We start from the raw sequence: 21,040 nt of genomic DNA, 5'->3' as shown, positions 1-21,040 counted from the left end.
TCACTCCCCAGAACAGTTCCTGCTCAGAGGGCCTCTGAGCAAATTGGGGGGGGGGTTCCTAAAACACTTTATTTCCCTCCCTCTTTTGGATCGGCCAGGCTACTGCCTTCACTCAGTCAGGAGGTGCATTTGCCACACAGGAAAGAGCAATTAAACACCTTTGGTGGATGGTTTGGAGGAGTGTATACTCACCGGGGTTGTTGGAATATCCAGGGTCAATATATTCTGAAATACAAATACATTTTCATCCATGTACTGTGTGCCCAGACGCAATGCCAAGTTCAGTCTACTTTTAAATGCTGCTATGTAAACATTCGAGTCATTCTAACTTCAAGAACTATACGAAGTGTGGTTATAAGAAAAGTCAATTCAAGGATAAGTCAATATAGACTTTTTTTTAACCTGAAGAATAATGCATAGAAAAGCTAGCCAGGAAGACAGCTAGAAGTGGACCCTTGTTTTCAAACATTTAAATGAACAAATCTTCCCAACAATTTCCTGACAACATTTTTTTTTTTTTTTGGCACTTTGATAGTATGCACTGTACTTGATAAGGCTGAGCCTCAAAATATTTAGAATTTCCTGTGTATTTTCCCATTGGTCCCACCATCTCCTGGTAGATATTACTTTTGTTACGTCTTCCTATCCCTCACCCCCAGGAAGCTGAAGGAGACCCTGTCACAGCTCCTCCAGGCCTGCAACCATCCACCCACTCTCCCATGACTCTCCCTGATCTTACTTCTTGAGACACCTAAATACAGGAAGTAGGGTCTAGCTTTGTGCATGGGGCCACATGGGAAATGGCTGATGTTTTACCAGTTCTAAAGCTCCTGAAGGCAGGACTAAGTGAGACCCACACACCCCACACCCACCCCAAACCCACCCCCTTTTGGGACAAACAGTATAGCCACGTGCAAAGACCAGGATGTGCAGGATCAGCTCTCACAGGAAAACTGAAATGCGGGTGTGTCTTTAACAGCCCTGTTCCTGATTAACCACTCGGCAGAGTGCCCTGTGTAAGGTTGCTCTGCGTTCCCTCATTGCCCAGCACTGTAAAGTCTAAAGAAGATCACCATTACAGTGTCACCAAGACACTGGCTGCCAGGGTCGGCTTTACACTAAGAAAATAAGACAGAGACACTTGCCTAGAACTAGAATGTCCTAGGAGCTTTCCTGAGTTCTCCATTACCTGGACTCTCATTGGTCTTCAGATAACATCAAAATGTGGGACAAGGCCTTGATGGTACAATTGCTTTGCAGAGAGATAGTGTCAAGGGGTCAAAGGGTTAGAGGCACTGGCCTAGGAGATGAAAGTCTGCCAAGAGACTGTGAGATGCTTTGACTGTCCAGCCAGGTGTGACTCATCATGGCCTTACTCCACACCTTCTGTCAAAGTCCCCTTCAAATACCAGATATAAGCCCCCAAACAAGTGCTCTCCCCATCTTTTGGGGGGTGTTGAGTAAACCTGGTTCTCTTCCTACTGTCTCTCAACTCCCCAGTGTCGGCTTTACAGTGGAGACCTAATGGACTTAGAGCCACCAGCAAAGCAAACGTTAGCCCTAAGAGGTGGTGGCTGATGGTATGACAGTAAAATGGTACGATGTGTGGGGGGCGGGCAGTGGCGGCAATGACGGAGTGTGACCCATAATTGTGAGGGGAAACAAACAAACAAATCAAAACTAAAAAATTCCTATGACAGAGATGATTATCTAAATTCATCTTACCTGGGTTTGTGACACAATTTTCAGTTTTTAGACCTGAAACACAAAGATAAAATTTTAGACATGACCTACCTAAGTTTCAAATAAGCTGTGGTTATTGGTAATCGTCTTAGGGTTTTACTGCTGTGAACAGACACCATGACCAATGCAAGTCTACTAATGGATAACATTTAATTGGGGCTGGCTTACAGGTTTAGAGATTCAGACCATTATCATCGAGGCAGGAGGATAGCAGTGTCCAGGCAGGAATGGTGCAGGAGGAGCTGAGAATTCTATATCTTCATCTGAAGGCTACAAGATTCCAATGCCTTCAGATTCCAAGCAGCTACTAGGATGAAGGTCTTAAAGCCCACACCCACAGTGCCATGCCTACTCCAAAAAGGCCACACCTACTCAAACAGGGTCACACCTTCTAATAGTGCCACTCCCTGAACTGAGCATATACAAACCATCAAGTGATCTAATCTGTAAAGGCCTAGTGACTCATCCTTTAGTGGAATGTGAAATTTCAGAAACATGGTTTTATCTTCACAGACATACAAAGCACACACCTTTTGAGGTATTCCGTTTTACTAAGAAATTATTTATGACTGTGGAGAATCCTTACAGGACTAACACCTTACATTCTAGTTTATGCCTGTGGTTTGTTACAAAATTTAAGGAGAACAGTACTTGTCTGACTTGATTCTCTGTGTAGATAACAACCATTACCTTCGATACAACAACCCCCAGCCTTTGGAGGGAAGGATCTCAGTTTTCAAGATCTTTTAACATACGAGCAAAGATTCTCTTCCTATTTGTATCAAAGAAGAGTTGGTATGTTCTCAAACACACTTCTGTGGGTGAAATGACACTAGGAACGTGGCATGAAATGGTCAGCGCTTCAGGTGGCTCCAGACACTTGCCCGGTCGATGCCCCAGGGAGTTGTCACCAATGCTCTAGTGTGTGTCTCTAGGCAAGGCAGAGCAGGACTCTGCCAGCCTGCCTAACATTAGGAGGTCAGTGAGAAAATGTGAAGATGTCAGTGTGGGCCATGGAGGGTGGCCCAGGTTCCCATGGGAGTCTGAATGCCTTGGCCCCTCTCTGAATCTGTCTGAATCACTGATTTAATGTGGAGGCCTAGTTACCCAAGCACATGCCCATTAGAGACCTGTTCCACACCTACTCTTCTATAATCTACTTTCAAATCCCACATCATGTTTAGAATTTAAACCAGAAATTCGAGTAACTTAGTCTGGTTCCCACGTGTCCAGGAAATAACAGGTAGGTTAGAATCTAGTTGATGGCCATGATGGTGTTGTCAATTCGAGAGAGAACCTAAAACAACCTGGGAAGTGGGCTCTTGCCTATAGTGGGTAATGCTAATTATATATCTTGAGATGGGAAGACCTGCCCACTGTGGGTGGCACCATTTCCTGGCTAACATCTTGGACTGAGTAAACAGGAAAAAGGAACCAAACAGTGCACCTGCTACCCTGACTTCCCCACCATGATTGGCCGTAGTCTAGAACTGTGAGCTGAAATAAGCCCTTTCTCACTCAGATTTGTCAGAGTATTTTACCACAGCAATGGGAGGAGAAGCTAAGCAACACTGTAATTCAAAGCACACCCATTTATCTAAAACAGACTAGGACAGACCTGAGAACAGTCCTGGTGACTACTTCGAAATTTGGTCTCAAGCAGGAGGTAGTGGCTCCACCTTACCTGGAGCTTAGCAGAGAATTAGGGAAAATGTAGAGGATTCTAGATTTTTCTAAGCATGAGGGGGGAAACAAACTAGGAAAACAGGAGAAGGCTGAAGGGATATGGAAAGGGAGAGAGACTTTCACTCTCACCCACATGGACTCAATTTATATCTTTTGTTTCTGAGTCGAAGGTTTCCATACAGCTGACTAGATCATGCCCACCATAAAAACAACACTAACCTATTATAAACAAGTCTGCCGAGACAGCTAGTTAGCCAGACTCTTGGTTCTTAGGGTAAAGTACTTGAAAGAGAGACACAAGCTCACTCTCTGGAACCCTGTGAAGATGGAAGAAGAGAAGGCAGCTCTGGAAAGCTGTCCTCTGACCTCTGTGGCACAGATGTGGGCACATGCCCCTTCCCCCGGTCATACATACACGTACAATAATGATTTTAATGAAGATGCCTCGTGAATCATGCTCGTGCTAAAGCTGCATCTTTTGTTATCTTTTTAAATAGTTGCCCAACTGTTATGAACATCTGATTTGTCTGAGATTGCCCAGGTATTTCTTTTAGCCTAGGGGTCCCTGTGAATAAACTTAAGGCACAAGGAGGCACTCCAAACTGAGATCTCAACTCTGCAACATCCTTACCTCCCACTTCACCCAGACAACTAGCTCAACCCTTAAAAGAATAACACATTTTAATGATAAAACAGTCAGTTTTCGGAAATAAAAACAATTCAGCATCAGTGTGTTGCAACGGTGTTAAGTAAGAGTTTTGTTGTTGTTGTTGTTCGGTGGTTGATTTGTTTTGTTTTGCCTTAGAATGTGCTGGGCAGAGCCACAAATGGTGATCCTGGAGGGGATACATGGATACCCACTGGCATCTGGCAGCATGGATGCCCTCTGCTATGTGATCAGGCCACAGAGATACTTAGAACTGAATTCCTGAAGAGAAATCCATCTTTAGTGTTTCTCTGTTGACACACCTGTGAGCTCTATGAGATACAACTTGTGAGCTCAGTCTTTATATGAACATGGGTGTGCATGACACCATCGAGAGAAATCACTTGGAGGCTGGCAGAGCACGCGGAGCATCTATGAGGGAATCTTCTGCAGGAGGGAAATCATCATCACCAGGCTGCCAAAGGAAAACACCTACCAGCTGAACCCACCTGGCTGGATCTGGGGACACACACACACACATAACCCCAGCATGAAGGAGAAAGTCTCCTTCCTCCTCACACAGTGAGACTATCTCAAAGCAAAAACAATCACACAAAACAAAAGCCACTAAAAGAAAACCAAACAAAGGAAGTTTCCCAGAGAGTATCTCTTCAGTGCTGAAGGCTGTCTTCTGCTGTCTGTAACCTGAATCCAGCCAACCTAATTTCTGCCTTGGCAGAGTCTCCAAGCACTTGGGAGCCAGGAGCTGGAGGGTGGTGTGAGGGGAACTGGAGGAAGAACGTGCTGTTGTGGGACTACTGCTTAGTGTTCAGTAGCCATTCAGAGGATACCTGCTTTAATTCAGCACGTAAAAACATACTGCACACAGCCCCAGGGAGTCACAGGAACCAGACCAGAAACACACGCTCATAAAAAATGACATCTGACAGTTCTGAGAAATATTCTCTTCTCCGGATGTCCCCTAGTTAGAATTCATTGTTATGGGCAAGGGACAAAGCAGGTTATCCCCAAAGGAGGTGACAGCTGGAATGACTGTCCTGTGTCATACGTCAGCTTTGACATAGAGCTGCAGGTCTTCCCTGCCCACACTCCCTTGGAGTGTGTGCTGAAGAGTGCTTGCATTTAGCAAACCAGAGAGACATCATTCCAACCATTAGGTCACTGACTTAATGGTACTTTGCTCTCTGCAAATGACAAGCACTGCTGTGTCGTAAACCTGGGAGGCCTGTGTGGCTAGGAACCAAGAGAGGCCTGCAGCCAGCTGCTGCCGAGGAACTGTGCCTCAGTTAACTACCTGTAGGTTAACACTATATCCCACCCAGAGCTATGCAAAATAGCTAAGAGACAGACTCCTTCCACTAAGACCCGACTGAAATGCCAAGAGATCGCTTCCTCGAAGAACAGAAGCAAGCTGCCCTGGACAGTCCACCCACAGCAGCTTCAAGGGAAGATGTGTGTGATAAGCTACTACATTTTAGAGCCACAGTTCTCAGATGTGATGCCTTTGGGGACAGAATGACCCTTTCACAGGTCATAAGACCATCGGAAAACACAGATATTTACATCATGATGCATAAAAGCAGCAAAATTACTGTTGTGAAGTAGCAACAAAAATAACATTATAGTTGTGGGTTACCACAACCAGAGACCTGCACTACGGAGTCACAGCATTAAGAAGGTTGAGAGTCACAGAGTGTTTTACTATGTGGTAAAGGATAATTAATACAGGCTGAAGGTCAAGTTTCAGTTTATTTGTCTAGGACCCAGATCCAATAAAGCACTCACCTACCTACTGCTACAAAGTGTGATGGTTTGTTTATGCTTGGCCCAGTGAGTGGCACTATTTGGAGGTGTGGCCTTGTTGGAGTAGGTGTGTCACTGTGGGCCTGGGCTTAAGACCCTCACACTAGCTGCCTGGAAGCCAATTTTCCCACTAGCAGCCTTCAGATGAAGATATAGAACTCTCAGCTCCTCCTGCACCATGCCTGCCTGGATGCTGCCATGGTCCTGCCTTGATGATAATGGACTGAACCTCTGAGCCTGTAAGCCAGCTCCAATTAAATGTTGTCCTTATAAGATTTGCATTGGTCACGGTGTCTGTTCACAGCAGTAAAACCCTAACTAAGACAGGCACATTGGAGTCTTTATGCAATTACTGTGAGTAAAGAAAATATCCAATATATCCAGTGCCACTTTATTTGATCCACAGAAAGGTCAAGAGGAGAGCTTGGGCTTCCTGAAGAAATTCTGCCTGTGAAGAATGGCTTACGTTCATGTTCTGAGCTCCGGTCCCTGTGCCTCATAGCCTGACATGTAGATTCCAGACCTGTTTGGCCAGACCCTTAACAGGAAAAACCGACTCCTTTCACTAATTGTCCAAGCATGAATTTCCTTCTGCCTCTCATCTCTGACACTTCACCCTGAGACAATTTGGATGACCAGATCCAGGTGGTGAGGGTCTGGGAGGACCCTTGTTATACGGAGTTTGTTTCTTCTGAACTGTCCTAGGTATCAACTCACTGTGGGTCACTTCCCATCTTCCTCACTACATGAACTGATGGCCCATCTCAGATAGTTTCAAACAACACAGGAGCCTCCGTACTCCCAGGATATGCTCACATGTAGCAATCGAAACAATGAAAATCATATTCAATAACCACTGTGGTCTGGGTGGAATTGTGTTTGTTTTCTGAATACAGAGCCTTATGCATGCTAGGCAAGCCCTCTGCCTATATATCCTTAGCCTTGGGGTGGATGTGTAAGAAATAAATCTGGACAGCACAATAAACTCATCTCCTTTTCCCCTTTCCATGGCTTAGCAGGGATCTGCTCAGCATGCCACAGTGTCCAAAAATAGGCTTACGACAGCTACCAGAGCAGAGGCTCCTCTTGCCTAACAAGGCCTGTTTTCATCTAGGGAACATTTAGTATCTCCTGCTTCCCTGCCTGTAAATATGTAAAGCATCATTCAGACCTCCCCACTGGACAGAAACCTGACTGCAGCAGCAGGCCATGTATGCTCAGACTGCTCGTTAAGGTGATTGGGGTTCAGGCACGCACTGTTTCTCTGCTTCTTCTGCAGGGCCATGAGGCATTCTAGAACTCGGGCTTTCTCTGAAAAATTCAAGCCTGACCCACAGTCCTTCAAATCTAGTTTTCCAGCGGGTAACTTTTAATGATAAGGAATTTAGTCTGATTACACAGCTGACACTCCATCTTTATCAAGTTTTCCAGAGAAATGACGAAGCTGGTTGACCTGCCCTAGCCTCTTTTGAGGAAGGAAAGGGTGTTTCTTCTTTATCTCTATGGTCTTGGGTTCATACCAACTAACCAGGAATGACCACCAGGAATTAGTCTGTCCATTTCCTAACAAATGAAACTGGCTTGTTGGTTTGCTTGTTTTAGCTAGCCAGTTTTTGTAAGATCCACACTAGAACACGCTAAGTCTAGTAAATGTCAATACTTAGAAACACTGCCTTTTGTCATTCAGAACTGTAGTTTTTGTTGTTGTTGCTTTTGTTTGTTTGTTTTCCAGTGTTGGAGGACTGACCCCCAAGGCAAGTGTTCTACCACTCAGCCTCGCCTACAGCTGGCCTTAGGAAGCCCCTGACTGTGCATTCCCATTGGTCATCTCTAGATGGCAGCAGAGGACTCCAGGTTCGGTCAAACCTTGAGCTCAGCAACAGCTGCTGCCTTGGACAGTGCTCTACAACATGTGGTACATGTGCGCTCCCCACCCCCCCACCTCCTTTGTGGCTGAGCTAAACATTACCTCTCCCCACACTCACCCTCTCCCTCATTCCCTTTTACACAGGCTTATAACATGCCACGAATGTCTCGAGCCCCTGACTCATTCAGAATCCATCCACTAGCTAACCTCTCTGTATGCTTTGTTTTATCATTGTGCCTGTGGGTTTCACTGCCCACCACAGCCCATCAGTCAGGCACTAGTTACTAAACATGGTTGGTAGCCAGAGCTTTTATATAACCAGGACCTCCATAAATGGTATTTGCCTAAATGCATCAGGGGAACCAAAATAGGTATGATTTTTATGGTCCAGCTGCGACTGGGCTTCTGACTGTGCCAGAGACGTCAAAGACACATGGGGGGACGGAGACCTACGTGGCTTTTAGTGTTTGTTCATCTCTGAGTTCCCTCTTCTTACAGTTTAACTGTTACCCAGTAGTCAAATGAAGGCTAAAAATGCATATTCCTGGGGGTGGCACTCACAGAATTTCTAGTAGAGCATACTGTTATCATTCCGTTATCATTAAACTCTCGGTTACCTAACTTATAAAGCAAACTTTATCATAAGTATGGATGTACAGAAAAATACCCAGTACACGTAGGATTTGGTATAATCCATGGTCTCAAACAACCACTGGGCGTCTTGGGAGACTCCATCGTCATTGGTAAAGGGGAAATAACAAATCACTCAGCCCCAGCCAATTTTAAGTCACTGTGATGTAGCAGGAACAAGACAAGGGTTTCACTCTGGTACAAGCTGGTTCTAGCTGACCTGGTTTGGGGTCATGACCAATATACAGTGGGTAGAGGGCTGAATGTTCTTTGACATAATCCGCTCATTTCTGTGGATGTCACCTCAAGGAGAGTGCTCAGAAATCAGCTGTAACTTGGAAGATCAGAGATGTGGCAGGTGAGGTGTCTGGAATCATCCACTCCCAACATCACAGAAGCACAGGAGGTCAAAGTGGAAGGCCCTGGCAACACTGCGCCACACAGAGGTGGCCTCATGGCTTCTGCCATCTGCCTGCAAGCATGTCAGTGTCCCAACTGAGCACGACGCCTCCTCAGCACTGTCCTATGCTTTACCTCTTTGTACACTGGGCACACTGAGTCAAGGTCTGATGTCTTCCCTGTTTCAGAGGCCCACTGTAGTATTCGCTGTTAGATTCAGCAGCAGTGGGATCTGGGTCAGTTATATAGGCACACAAACCCGAAGACCAGCTCCTCATGGTGTGTGTGCCTAACCCTAGCCCTAACCCTAACCCTAACCCTAACCCTAACCCTAAACCTAACCCTAAACCTAACCCTAACCCTAACCCTACCCTAATCCTAACAACCATAACCCTAACCCTAACAACCCTAACCCTTAACCTAAACCTAACCCTCACCCTCACCCTAACCCTAACCCTAACCCCCATAACCCTAACCCTAACCCTAACCCTAACCCAACCCTAACCCTAACCCTAACCCATTTTCTGTGTGTTTCAGAAAATGCAATTTGGTGCACACAGCAGGGAAGCAGACAAAGTGTCTTTACTCTAACCCCACCCTCCATAATTATGAGCGCAGTTAGCAGGCTGTGCAGGGGCTGCTCTATAATCTCATGACAAGAAAGACCTCTTGAACCGACCGCTGTAGGGACAGGTCAGTGCCAGAGTCCGGTTCTGCTTCCGGACATATAACACCGCTTTCAGGGAGTTTGAAGCTATAGCTTTCTGTCCCAGGACCTTAGGTCCCACCTGTTCCTCCTGCTTAAGGTACCTCACCATCGAGGGCTTTGTCTACCACAGGCAGAACTGGCCATTATGTCCTCTGCACATTACAGAGAAATGCCATTTTTCTGTGGTTTTCATAGGAGGGAGAATGAGTTCTATCAGCCCTTTAAACCCATAGCACTTGAAATGCTGCAGATAAAGAAAATGTCCTACCTTCAACTTCCATAATAAAATGCTCAGCTCTCAGGCTGGTTTGTATGAAAATCAGTGATAGAGTACTTGCCTAGCATGATCCAGGCTAGGTTTCATCTCTAGCCGCAAAAAGAAACAAAACAAAAATAACAGCAAAAACCAAAACATCAAAAAACCCACATAGAATTCATACAACGTTCGAATAATAAGAATGGTTCTACACCCATGTCAAGATCCCACAGCTCAGACCTGAAGGGATGGCAAAGCCTTCCCTGGAGGATCAAGTGTGAGAGTTAACAGTCAGTTCAGAAAATGCCCACCATAGCTTCCTCCCCTCAGATACTTACCGCCTGAGGGTTACTTCCTCCTCCCCTCCCCAGAGGGTTCCTACCAGGGTTAGCCAAGCCCATGTCGTGGTCCAGCTGTGTACTATAAAGTCTGGTTCCTTGTTCATCAGTTTGTAATAACCCTGTCTCTCTGTTCAACTCTATATAATGAACATGCTGAGATTCTGAGGTTTCTTTATTGAATGTTCAAACTGCTCAACCTTAGCTATTTCCACATGTCTGTCTGTCTGTCTGTCTGTCTGTCTGGTCTTGATTCCCTCATCAGCTCCTAGTAAGGCCCAAGTCCCTAGAGCCATGCAAGGATGTGACAGGCTACAAAACTATTATTTGCTTAAAGGCAGGTACTTTACACATTCAGTCTTGGAAAATTTGCCTCCAGGTACCATGTCTCAGAAAACTGCTTGACACTTGGCCTCACCCCACCAAACAAAGGGGAGTAACCTGGGGAAGACATGCAAACCCACGACAGGGTTGTGTGGGAGAAGCAACACCTTAGCTTGGTGGCGCGGAGAGGCTGGAGGGCCTTTGGCGAGCCTAAGGGCACAGCCCTTAGCAGGATGAGGGAATCTGGGTATATCCAGGGGTGGGGAAGAGGAATGTACAGGGATTTCTACCTCTGTCAAGAGATCTGGGGTGAATTATTAGTAGGATATTTTAAAGTAAAGTCATAAAATTACCATGGCAAAGGAAGAATTACAGAAGTTAAAACAAAACAACAAAAACCAAGAGCACACACGGGGTGGAGTCATCAGACTGCAGGGAAGAGACAGCAGCATCAGACACTCTCTGGTGACAGACCTACTAACCCTGCCTCCTCCCCTCCCCTCCCCTCCCTTCCCCTCCCCTCCCTTCCCTTCTTTCTTTCTTTCTTTTTTTTTTTCTTTTTTCTTTTTGAGACATGATCTCTTTATGTAGCCCAGGATAGACCCAGACCTTATCCTTTCCCTTCACTCTGAGATCACGGATGTGCATCCTGGCAGCTACTTCTAATCCCCCGTCTTGCTGCAAAACTGACCTCCTCCTTTCTAAGCCTCTCCAGTAGCCGTGCACAACGAAGAAACAGTTCCAGCAAAGGGCTGGAGTCAGAAGTACATGAAGTCCTGTGATGGAGCTTTTGCCTTCCCTGGCAGAGTCAGTCCTTCTGTTTCTGTCTTGGATGCAGACTGATGCCTGAAGGCAAATTACAGTTCAAACAGGAGTCCTTAGACCAGTGGAACAGAGAGATAGCCTGGGTTACTAATGCCACAGAGGAGCTGTGGAACCAAGAGCCTAGCCCCAGTCAGTAAGAACTGTTAGGCTTTCTATTAGAGCTGAAAGAAATATGAAGTCTCTGTAATCCTTAGGATGCAAAGTGAGCACTGGATCACTAACCTATTACTCTCTGGATCAGTGTCTCACTAAAGTTGCCCACGCTGGCCTTCAACTTGGCATTTCTTCCTTGGCCTCCTGATAGGCAGGATCACAAGCCTGCACTATTGATCCAGCAACAGTAAAGATGCCTTAAATGATACATGGTGTATGAGGACTGAATACTCTACTGGGAATATTTAGACCACGACTAAAATTTTTTAAATTCATAAAGAATGAAAGCATGATATTCACTTACAAACATGATGGTATGTACCTGGCATTAGCCTTCTGTCTAAGCTCCGCCCCACAGTTACCTGGCAACAGTCAGGTATGCCTGGCACTGTAAAAGGGGCGGCTTGCCCCTCCTCTCTCTCTTGCCCTCCTGCTCTCTTACCCTCTTCTCTCTTTGTCCCTTCTCTCCCCATTCCCTTTCCCCCTCTCTCTCCACGTGCTCATGGTCTCTCTCTGCCGCTACTCCCCTCTTAACTCCTCTGCTCTCTTAACTCTCCCATACCCTGAATAACTCTATTCTATACTATACCTATACGATTTCCTGGTTGGTCCAGGGGCAGGGGAAGCGATGCCTCAATATGGGTTGGCCAGAGGCATCTCCCTACCCCTACACCTCACCACACCTCCATAGAACATGTCCCCCTCTCTTTTATCTTTTTATAAACACATCACCTGGAAAACTCAGCTTAAATTTAGAACAGATGCGAGATGGCTTGGGACTGTGTTTACTGCCTGACGTGTGGGAATTCTCAACATTGTCACTACAGACATTTTGGACCAGAGAAGTCTTTGGTAGGACCTGACCAATAGCAACCACACCTCTTCCTAAGTTGGGACAACCAAAAAAGTTCCTGACCATTGCAAAACCCTGAGGGTAAAAAGGGCTTTGCTTTACAGTATCTTAACCTTGGTAATGGAGTACGGGCATTTATCTGACCACTGAGTTGTAGGTGAAGAAACAGCATTCAGTGTTAGGCTGAAAACCTGTGCCCCACCCTTTCTCCCAGACAAACTCGGGGCGGGAGAGCTCACTTACCCCCAAGGAATGCACACTTGTAGTAACTGCAGGTGTTGTTTGTGCTCTGAAGGATAAGGTCGTCACTGGTTCCTTCCTTCAACACTTGAAAAACCTCACTCAGAGGTATTAGAACAACTTCTTCATTTTCTTTATTAAGAAACTTGCCCACAGCAATTCCAAAGCAGGTCTGGATGGTTAGCACCTGTCGGTTGGTAGCTGTCTGGGGTCTGGCTGAATATGCCAGTGTGAAGTTGCCCAGCCTGGCTTGGGTTCGCTCACCAAGCGCGAGTGAAATGTCTGGGCTCGTGCTGTACACCACGTTTCTGTAACTCTCCTCACAAGGCCGTCTCAGAAGCTGCAGGGCTCTTACCAGGTAAAAATGAAAAGCTTTGAATGGGAAGTTATAGATGTACCGTCTTCGGGACAGGCCGGCTATCTTCACAGCATCGTTGAATGTGTGGTAAAAGGGAGTCTGCTCCTGAGCCTCAGTTACGTAAGCCATCAGAGCTATCCCATAGGCATCCTTGAAGTCCTTAGGGGGGGAGAACTGAGCCTTCCGTGCTTCCCACTGTACCTGGGCGTTGTCCCACACCATCTGCAGGAGCACGCTGTTTGCCCGCTCCTCCCTGTACATCTGCGGGATATACTTCATCTCCATTCTGCTGTTGCATTTCGGGTATTCGTCGTCAAATGCATTCTCTGCCATGTCTAGCACTTCCGCCTTCACCTTCAGAGCAAAAGGAAAGGACAGCTCTTGAAATCAAACGTTTAGTCGATATAAATATATATACATATACATACATACATATATGTGTATATCATATATAGTGTGCCCACTTTCCCATGCCCTTTGAATTATGAATTACACCCCATTGTGTGGGCAGTGGAGAGAGTGTGTGTCCTGCGCTCAGTGGTGGGGAAGATACTGAGGACAGTCTAGCCCGGGTTAGAACAGTGCCCTTAGCTCCACTTCCTCCAACTCTTGAGGCTGTTTTGTATAATGCAAAGTATCGTGTATAAAATACTGCACGGGGTAGAAAACGCATCCTGACAGATGTCACCCTTCCTTACGCATGTGACACAGAGAGGACTGACTGCACTTTCGGCCTGATGTAAAAGCAGGCCGTCTGGGTCCAGCCATCAGAATACCCGTCTCCTTAAACTGGTTCCTTTAGAGCTGTCAGCCTCAGGCCAGTGTTGGCTTAGGAATTCCAACAGCTGTTCTTGGAGTCCCACCAGGGACGAGGTCAGGAAGGAGAATGGTGGCACTGGCAGAGAGAGGAGGCTGTAAGGGTGAGGATGTCCCTGTGAGGGCCACACCTTTATGCTAATTGTCCCCTTGGCCCCTTTGTTTGGATCCACCAAGGACCGGCCATCCATGTCTAAGGCCAATTGTATAAACTCACCACTGCTCACAGCCTTTAGTAACAACCACCGTTCATTCAGCTATTTGTGGAGTCTTCCTTGGACACTTCTGGCTCCAGCTATCACTGCTCCTTCCTGCCCCACCCCCACCCCATTTCTAACCCTAAGAGACTTCCCATGCTCTTTCTCAGCACTAAATGCTTCGCACGAATTACCACACGTAATGGGGGGAGGGGAGGTACTATCACTAACAAACATCCCTTTGTTTTAATTATATTTTATTTTGTTTTATTTTAAAGGTTTAGTTATTTTGTTTCATGTATATGAGTGCTTGTGTGCATGTATGTAAGTCACTACATGAGTGTCCGGTGCCTGAAAGTTAGTAGACAGTGTGACTAGAGTTCTGGGTGGTTGTGAGCCATGTGGGTGCCGGGAAGAGAACCCACACTCTCTGTAAGAACAGAAGTGCTCACTGCCATCCCGTATCTCTCCAGCCCTTTTCCTTTAAAGAGGAGGAAGCTAAGATGCCGAGACCTCTCTTCCACCTTTCTCTTTAAAGACACCCAGACAGTGTTCGTAGTTGACCCCAGACACTCTGGTTCCAGAGTTCTGCCTTCTTCACCAAACTGTTCTGTTGCTTCTAAAAAATTAGAGATGTTCGACTGACATTTATGTCGCACCCTTCGCAGGGTTTAATTTTACGAAACAGAAGGAAGCGCTTTACCCTTGAGATAACTAACTGGACCAGCAGCAGCTGACCATGGCAGCTTCGGCGAGGCTCACTGAGACCCCTGTGCTCCCTGGTTTGTAGGTCAGTTTTCTGACATGGGGATTTGAGCTTCTGAGATCAATCACTTCAGTCTCCAGGTTATGAAATTCACTTTGCTCTTTAGCACAGAATGTACCAGAGTTCAGCCTGAGCACCAAAGCTTGATTTATCTTGAAGACAGCAACTTAAGACAGACCCGAAGCCACCTCCCACATGCCTCCGGCCATATCAGAATCCAGCCAATATGTTCCTGTCTTTCCCCTATGCCTCCCAAAGCAGCCTTCACATGTCTAATTTTAGACAGCAAGCCTTTCTGGCCAGACACCATAGCTGATTGTGTGTTCTGTACAGGGCGTGCCTTGTAGTTCCGTCACCATTGGGGACAAATGAATGAACGAAGGAGAGCAGGTACAGAAGGTTGGGTGAGTGAGCTGATGATGTCTTCCTCTGACCCAAACAAAACCTCATGGCGATGAAATTCAGCTACCAAAAATTCATTTCAAATACGTGGAAATGACCCTGGTGTTTCAGAGAAGAAACCAGGGAAAACATTAATGGAAGAAGTATGATAAAATGATGTTCTGCAATCACACTTAAGAGGCAAGTTAAAACCACACAAGGCACCACTTTTTACTCTCTGAAATGAGAACAATGACCAGAACAAAACTAAGGGCCAAACAGGAAGATCACAAGCAAACAGGAGGCAGCTGAACTGCAGCCCGGATGCAGGCTGAATGGAGTACAGCCAGTATGGAAAGCCCTTGAGCAGTGCCTCGGGTTGTTTAACCTGAAGTTACAATACGACCCAGTAATTCGACTCTACAACTCCAGCAAGTGAAACATATGCTCACAACAATGTGTGGAGTAGCACAGCCCTGGCTAATTCGTGTTCACTGTGTGAACAACTACATATGTGCATACATGTGTATGTAGTCCATCATTTGCTACTTTGTGGGCTCTTCTTTCTTCCACCCCTAGATACCCCCTTTCTTTCACCCCTTCAATCCCTTAAAACTAGATGGGAGAGAGAAAAGAACAGAGGGAAAGTAGGCAACATTGTCCTTAGACTACTGTCTTATGACTGGGGCACTTGAGGTCCTTGGGCAAGTTTAATCTTTGCTGTCAGGATATCTAATTTATTCCCTTTTTTCGGCTTTGCTCATGGCTACTTAACAAACCATGACCAACCAACAACCCACCCCACCTCTTGGGGCCCTAGCATTTATACCCTCAGGAAAAATCCTCAGAGTTCTCAACATCACACAATCACAGAAACTATCCACCGCTGGCAAAATCACACTCCTGCTAGAGCAAGAGGTAAATCATAATCAGCTGCTACGGACAATCTGAAGCAACCCCATATTCCCCTGGGATTAAAACAAAAAGATATTCCTATAGCATTTCTGTGGTTTTTTTTTTAAATAAACAAAAAAAGAATCCAAAATTGTCACTACATATAAGTGCTAGCTACACAAGTAAGTCCTGCATGAAGCCAGCAAGAGTGCTTCTATCTGTCCCCAGAGAGCGATGACTATGCGAGAGAACGGAAAACAGTCCCGTAGAACCCAGGCTGCAGGATTCCACTCCACTGAAATGTCCACACAACTCTCTGGGTGCTGGGGGGAACTGGGGCTGACCTCCAGGATGCAAAGCGGCTCTTCAGAGCTGCTGGACTACATCGCAAGGACGCTATAAACGGAGGTGTGTGCTCTGACATGTTTTACCAGTATCTCAACTGTAACATGATGCGAAGGCAACAGAGTGCAGGAAGCTGCTGCTCTAGATTTCTAGAGTCTAGAAAATGGATCAAAGCTCTAAAGACGGATACAATGTTTTAAATGTAAGGCAGCAAGTGAGAAACCCGTTTCATAGCACACATAAAGTATGTTACAGCTTTTAAATACTGAACAGCAAATAAAATACTAGTAAAAAGACAACAGGGGAATAGTCATTACAGAGTTTAGTAACAAACATGGAATCAAACTCTCTGTGGCATTATTCAGAGAGCACATGATATTTCTAGAATGTTTATGGACATGGAAATGCTGTGCAGTATTGGCTGTAGGCAAGGTTAAAAATAAAAGTACCATAAACAGTATTGATACATTTTTAATTAAATTATACACAAAGAGAGAAGCCGTGTACATGATCTACATGGTCCCCCAAGAGTCTCTCCCTCTGAATGAGGGAGTTTATGGTTAAATTTTTTCTGTCTTCTGGCTTAATTTTAAGTTTTAAAATTTCTACACTTACCACATGTATAACCTGCAAAATGAAGGAAAAGCTACCTACAACAAGGTAACTGTCTGTCCTGGATCCTCTCAGTCCAGAGATGCCTCACGCAGCGTTACAGGGCTCCCATCCCAGTGAGTGTGTTTTCCATTCCCGACATTACCTGGAAAATGTCCACTAGAATGGTGGCTGCCAACAGTATGGTGACCATTTCAAAATGTCCCATCTTCATTTTTCTCTTCTAGATTAGAATGAAAAACCTTGATTCAGTAGATTTAACAAGAGGGTTTAGAGAAACAGAGCAGGATAATGTGATGTTATATACTTTTTCATTCTGGATAGATATTGTGAGGTTCAAAGTGATTATCAAATACATTCCTATGACTTAAGAGGAATTTGATTCTTTTCTAGATGTCTAACAGTTTGTTCTAGAGATGACAATGTGAAACCACAGAGAACTTCAAGGCTTCCAAGATCCAATCTGTCTTCCTCTATATAACTCTAGACAGATCTCTCTCACCAGAGACTTTTCCCCCATCTCTAAATGTCCCCTGAGCACACACAGGAAACAACACAGACTAAGACCAGCATGCTCTTACACTGATTCCCAGTTACTAAGAACTGTCTAGAAACTTTCCCAGGTACAGCTTCCGTTCTTCCGTTTGCTTTTCAAGTTAGAGCATGCCCATTTGGGTGGGAGTGGAGACATGAGGTCAGCAGCAATACAAAGCTGGTTGCCTGAGATGACCTCCTTCCTTTAACTCTTCACAATCAACAGAAGCCAGCGGTTAAGCCAGTGTGGAATGTCCCGACCTTAGGAGCAGACTCAGGGGCCCTTCAAAGATGAGAATCTAACAAGAGTCTATCATTCTCCTGGTTGGGTGCCCAATGCCCATTCCCGTATTTGTGGCAGCCTAAGGGATAGACAAGAGGCAAGAATCCTCATGGCTGAAGCTATCCAGAGACACTAACCAGCTCAATTAATGTCACATGCATAATGCTCCAACGGAGCTGACATTGCTGCAACTCAAATGTAGCCTCTATTTTCCTGTAGCTTACCAAACATCATAGTCTGAGTTCTGAAAGAGGTAATGATCAGCACAGGGGAGGGAAGGAAGGGCAGTCTTTCTTTTTGTAATCCATCCTGGCCCCCAGTGCTGTCTTTCTTCAAAAGCAGTCTTTTTATCTAGCACTATTAAAATATCTGTAGTTATTTTAAGATGCTACCCTGTGTCAAACGTCCCTCTAAGTCTAAGGAATACACACGTGCTGCATGTGCCAAGCCAGCTGTGGGCCAGGGCTTCCCTGGTCTTCCTTTCTGTAGTTTGGGTGCAAATAAATCAAAATGTTTACCTGGAGATTGTGCTTTTTCGGGAAGTTTAAATGATGCCCCGTCTCGAACTGATTTCCACTCTCAGCTGTGGTGATCGTCCCCCCAGGATAGGACTTTGTTGACAGTGCGGGCCGCCTGGGAACGCTTTTCTTTTTATAACACCCCTAGTGGTAGCTTGGCAGTGGCCCATTACCCCACTTGTGTTCTGCTATTTATATCCGGTCCCCACACTCTGCTCTGGAACCACTGCTGTTAACACTTTCTATCTCCGAGAGGTCTGAGTCCACAGCAAAGCCCCTGCCACAGAGCATGCTCAGATCTGAACTCAGCCCTGGACTCCCTTGGGTGTGTGTGTGACTTCCCAACAACTGAGCCTTTGGCACTCATGTGTCCTCTATTAGATGACACCACAGCAAGGGGACTCACTTGTTAAACAGTGATGGCGGTGTATCCCGCTCAACCCGCTCACCACTGGCCCCATGACTGCATTTCAGGTACTACGCCCAGGCACTGAGATACACAATCTAGTAAACCACTATGTGTATGCACCCAAACACAATTAGGCAACAACTGCTCGGAACAGACAAAGACCAACGGAAGTCCAACGGGAACACCAGTGGAAAGGGGGCTGGTGGTCCCAGCATCTAGAACACTTTTGAATAAGACACAGATACCAGCTAGTTTTCTGGCCCCTTGATGACAGCTAGACTCATTTGGCAAGAGGGAACCTCAACAGAGAAAATCTGCTTTGCCCACCAAGATTGGTGTTGAAGTGGTGCGGGTGCTATAAGGAAGCAGACTGAGCAGTTCATTTTCTGAGACAGGGTTCCTCATTGAACCTAAAATGACTTTGCTAGGCTGGGTGGCAGGTGAGCCCCAGGGACACTCTTGTGTCTTTCCCCTTGCTGGGATTCGCAGGCGCACACCAGCACTCCTCTTCTATGTGGGCTGGAGACCTGAGCTCAGAACTGCACATTCACACAGCCAGCACTTGCATCTTCAACTCTTGCAGGGGATATGGACTTGATTACCAGACCCCACCTGGCATCCGATAATGAATAGAGTGAGAGTGGCCCCGATAGGCTCATATGTTTGAATGCTTAATCCCAAATTGGTGGAACTGTTTGGAAAAGACTGGGAGGTGTGGCCTTATTTGAGGGGGTGTGTCACTGAGGATGGGCTTTGAGGTTTCAAAAGCCCACACAGCAGACCCAGTCTGTCTGTTTCAAGCTTGTGGATCAGATCCCTGACATGGACTCTAACCCTCTGGAACCATGAGCCCCAACTTAACGCCTTCTCTTATTTATTGCTCTGGTCCAGGTGTTTTGTCACTGAGTAAAAATGTAACTAAGACACTGGCTCACACACTTGTTACAGACGTCCCAGAGGATCTGACGCCCTCTTTTGGCCCCCAAGAGCACTGCATGCATACAGTGCTCAAAACATGCATGCAGGCAAAACATCCATACACATAAAATTAATAAAACGAACAAAACCCAGAAACTGGTCTTTAAATTATCTATCAGCACTGTGGTAGGGATCCCACTTCATCCTCTCACAATGGAAAACTACCGAGTACATAACGACGCTGAGTTATTATATACGACTTGTATATCTGGTGTTTGCTTTTTTCCCCTGTGTATCGATTCATATGTTACATGCCTGCTGTCTTAGTTTCTTATGCCTGACTTGTCACCTGTGACCAATACAAACTACCATGGCATCAGGGTGATACCTGTGGCTCTTTTGTCTATTGGTGTGATTGACATTATGATTAGAGACTGAGGAGGAACACCCCTAAGGGGCAGAGAGAAAAGGGTCCCCAGATCCCACAGCTGGGCAGCTGCTGGCCCAGGTCCTGAGGAGGGACTGTCTCAAGCCTTTGCTTGCTTTCTCTTATGACTTGCAGGGAGACCTGGTGAGCCAACCCTTTAGTCAAACCCATTCCTCCTCATTTGGTCTCTACGTGCAGTACAGAGTTGGAGTCCCAGGCAGAGGACATCAGTAGGGTAGCTTCAGCAGAAGGCCATTAGCTCTGACTTCATGTTTACTTAACCTGGCTGTAATAAGCAATACACTGTGTCTAAGATAAAACCTTCCCAGAATGTACAAATGAAGCATTTGAATAAATCATAACATTAATTAAAATTTTTTTATTTGAAGAATTGATATCTGACTTCAGGAAAGCAGGCCTCAAAAAACAAATCTATATGTATTTCTCTCCGTCTCTCTGTCTCTGTTTCTGTCTCTCTCTATCTGTGTGTGTGTAGACCAGAGGTTGAGGTCGAGCATTTTCCTCAGTTGCTCTCTCTACCTTATCTTTTGAGAAAGGCCCTCACTAAGCCTGGAAGGTTCAGCTAGCTGGCCAGTATGTCCCACAGGACTTCCTGTCTCTGCCTTCCCACGGCTAGGTTACAGGTACAAGCCGCCATGCTTCCAAAGTCAGAACCGCATGCTTCTGCAGCAAGCAGTTCATTTGCTGGGCCATCTCCTCAGCTTCAAATATTGTAAAATCAAACTGTTGACAGTAGACGAGTGTCTGCGGTGTCCAGTTATATGCTATACACTTTATTTCATATGGTGACACACATGTCTGACTGAACTGATCAGAGTCTCTGTATTGGTCCTTAGTGAAATGATCATCCACTGCTGGTGTATTGTTACTCATGAGGACCCTTATCTGTCACTCAGGGCTTTTACCGTTTAGTGTAGTTTCAGACCTTGTCCAAAACCCAAAGGGTTCACCCCAGTTTGCAAATGCTAAGAATATCACAACAATAAGCTGCCAGATTCCAAATGATATGTGCTGTAAAGATAGTTACATGAGAATGATGCTGAAGAAACTGGATGCCCTACCCAGATG

The 21,040-nt window shown here is 45.8% G+C and overlaps 1 protein-coding gene across 7 annotated transcripts in view; it reads right to left on the bottom strand.

Moving 5' to 3' along the window:
- ART3 (ADP-ribosyltransferase 3 (inactive)) overlaps positions 1-21,040 on the bottom strand; it is a 75,921-nt gene that overhangs the window by 8,956 nt on the left and 45,925 nt on the right. For 6 of the 7 annotated variants that reach the window (XM_080915551.1, XM_080915546.1, XM_080915552.1 and 3 more), the window contains exons 1-5: positions 18,198-18,326; positions 17,008-17,085; positions 12,497-13,205; positions 1,726-1,758; positions 193-225 (exon numbers count right to left, since the gene is read on the bottom strand). In XM_080915551.1, coding sequence (XP_080771677.1) covers positions 193-225; positions 1,726-1,758; positions 12,497-13,205; positions 17,008-17,076 — 844 coding nt within the window. In that variant the 5' untranslated portion in view covers positions 17,077-17,085; positions 18,198-18,326. Of the gene's footprint in view, positions 1-192; positions 226-1,725; positions 1,759-12,496; positions 13,206-17,007; positions 17,086-18,197; positions 18,327-21,040 lie in introns of those variants that run through there. The other variant, XM_080915547.1, reaches the window with a different exon arrangement.

This window comes from Micromys minutus (genome assembly GCF_963924665.1).
Source record: "Micromys minutus genome assembly, chromosome: 1".
In the NCBI taxonomy this organism is placed as follows: domain Eukaryota; kingdom Metazoa; phylum Chordata; class Mammalia; order Rodentia; family Muridae; genus Micromys; species Micromys minutus.
Note: the sequence above shows the minus strand (reverse complement) of the source record. Positions and strands in the feature narration are given on the sequence as shown.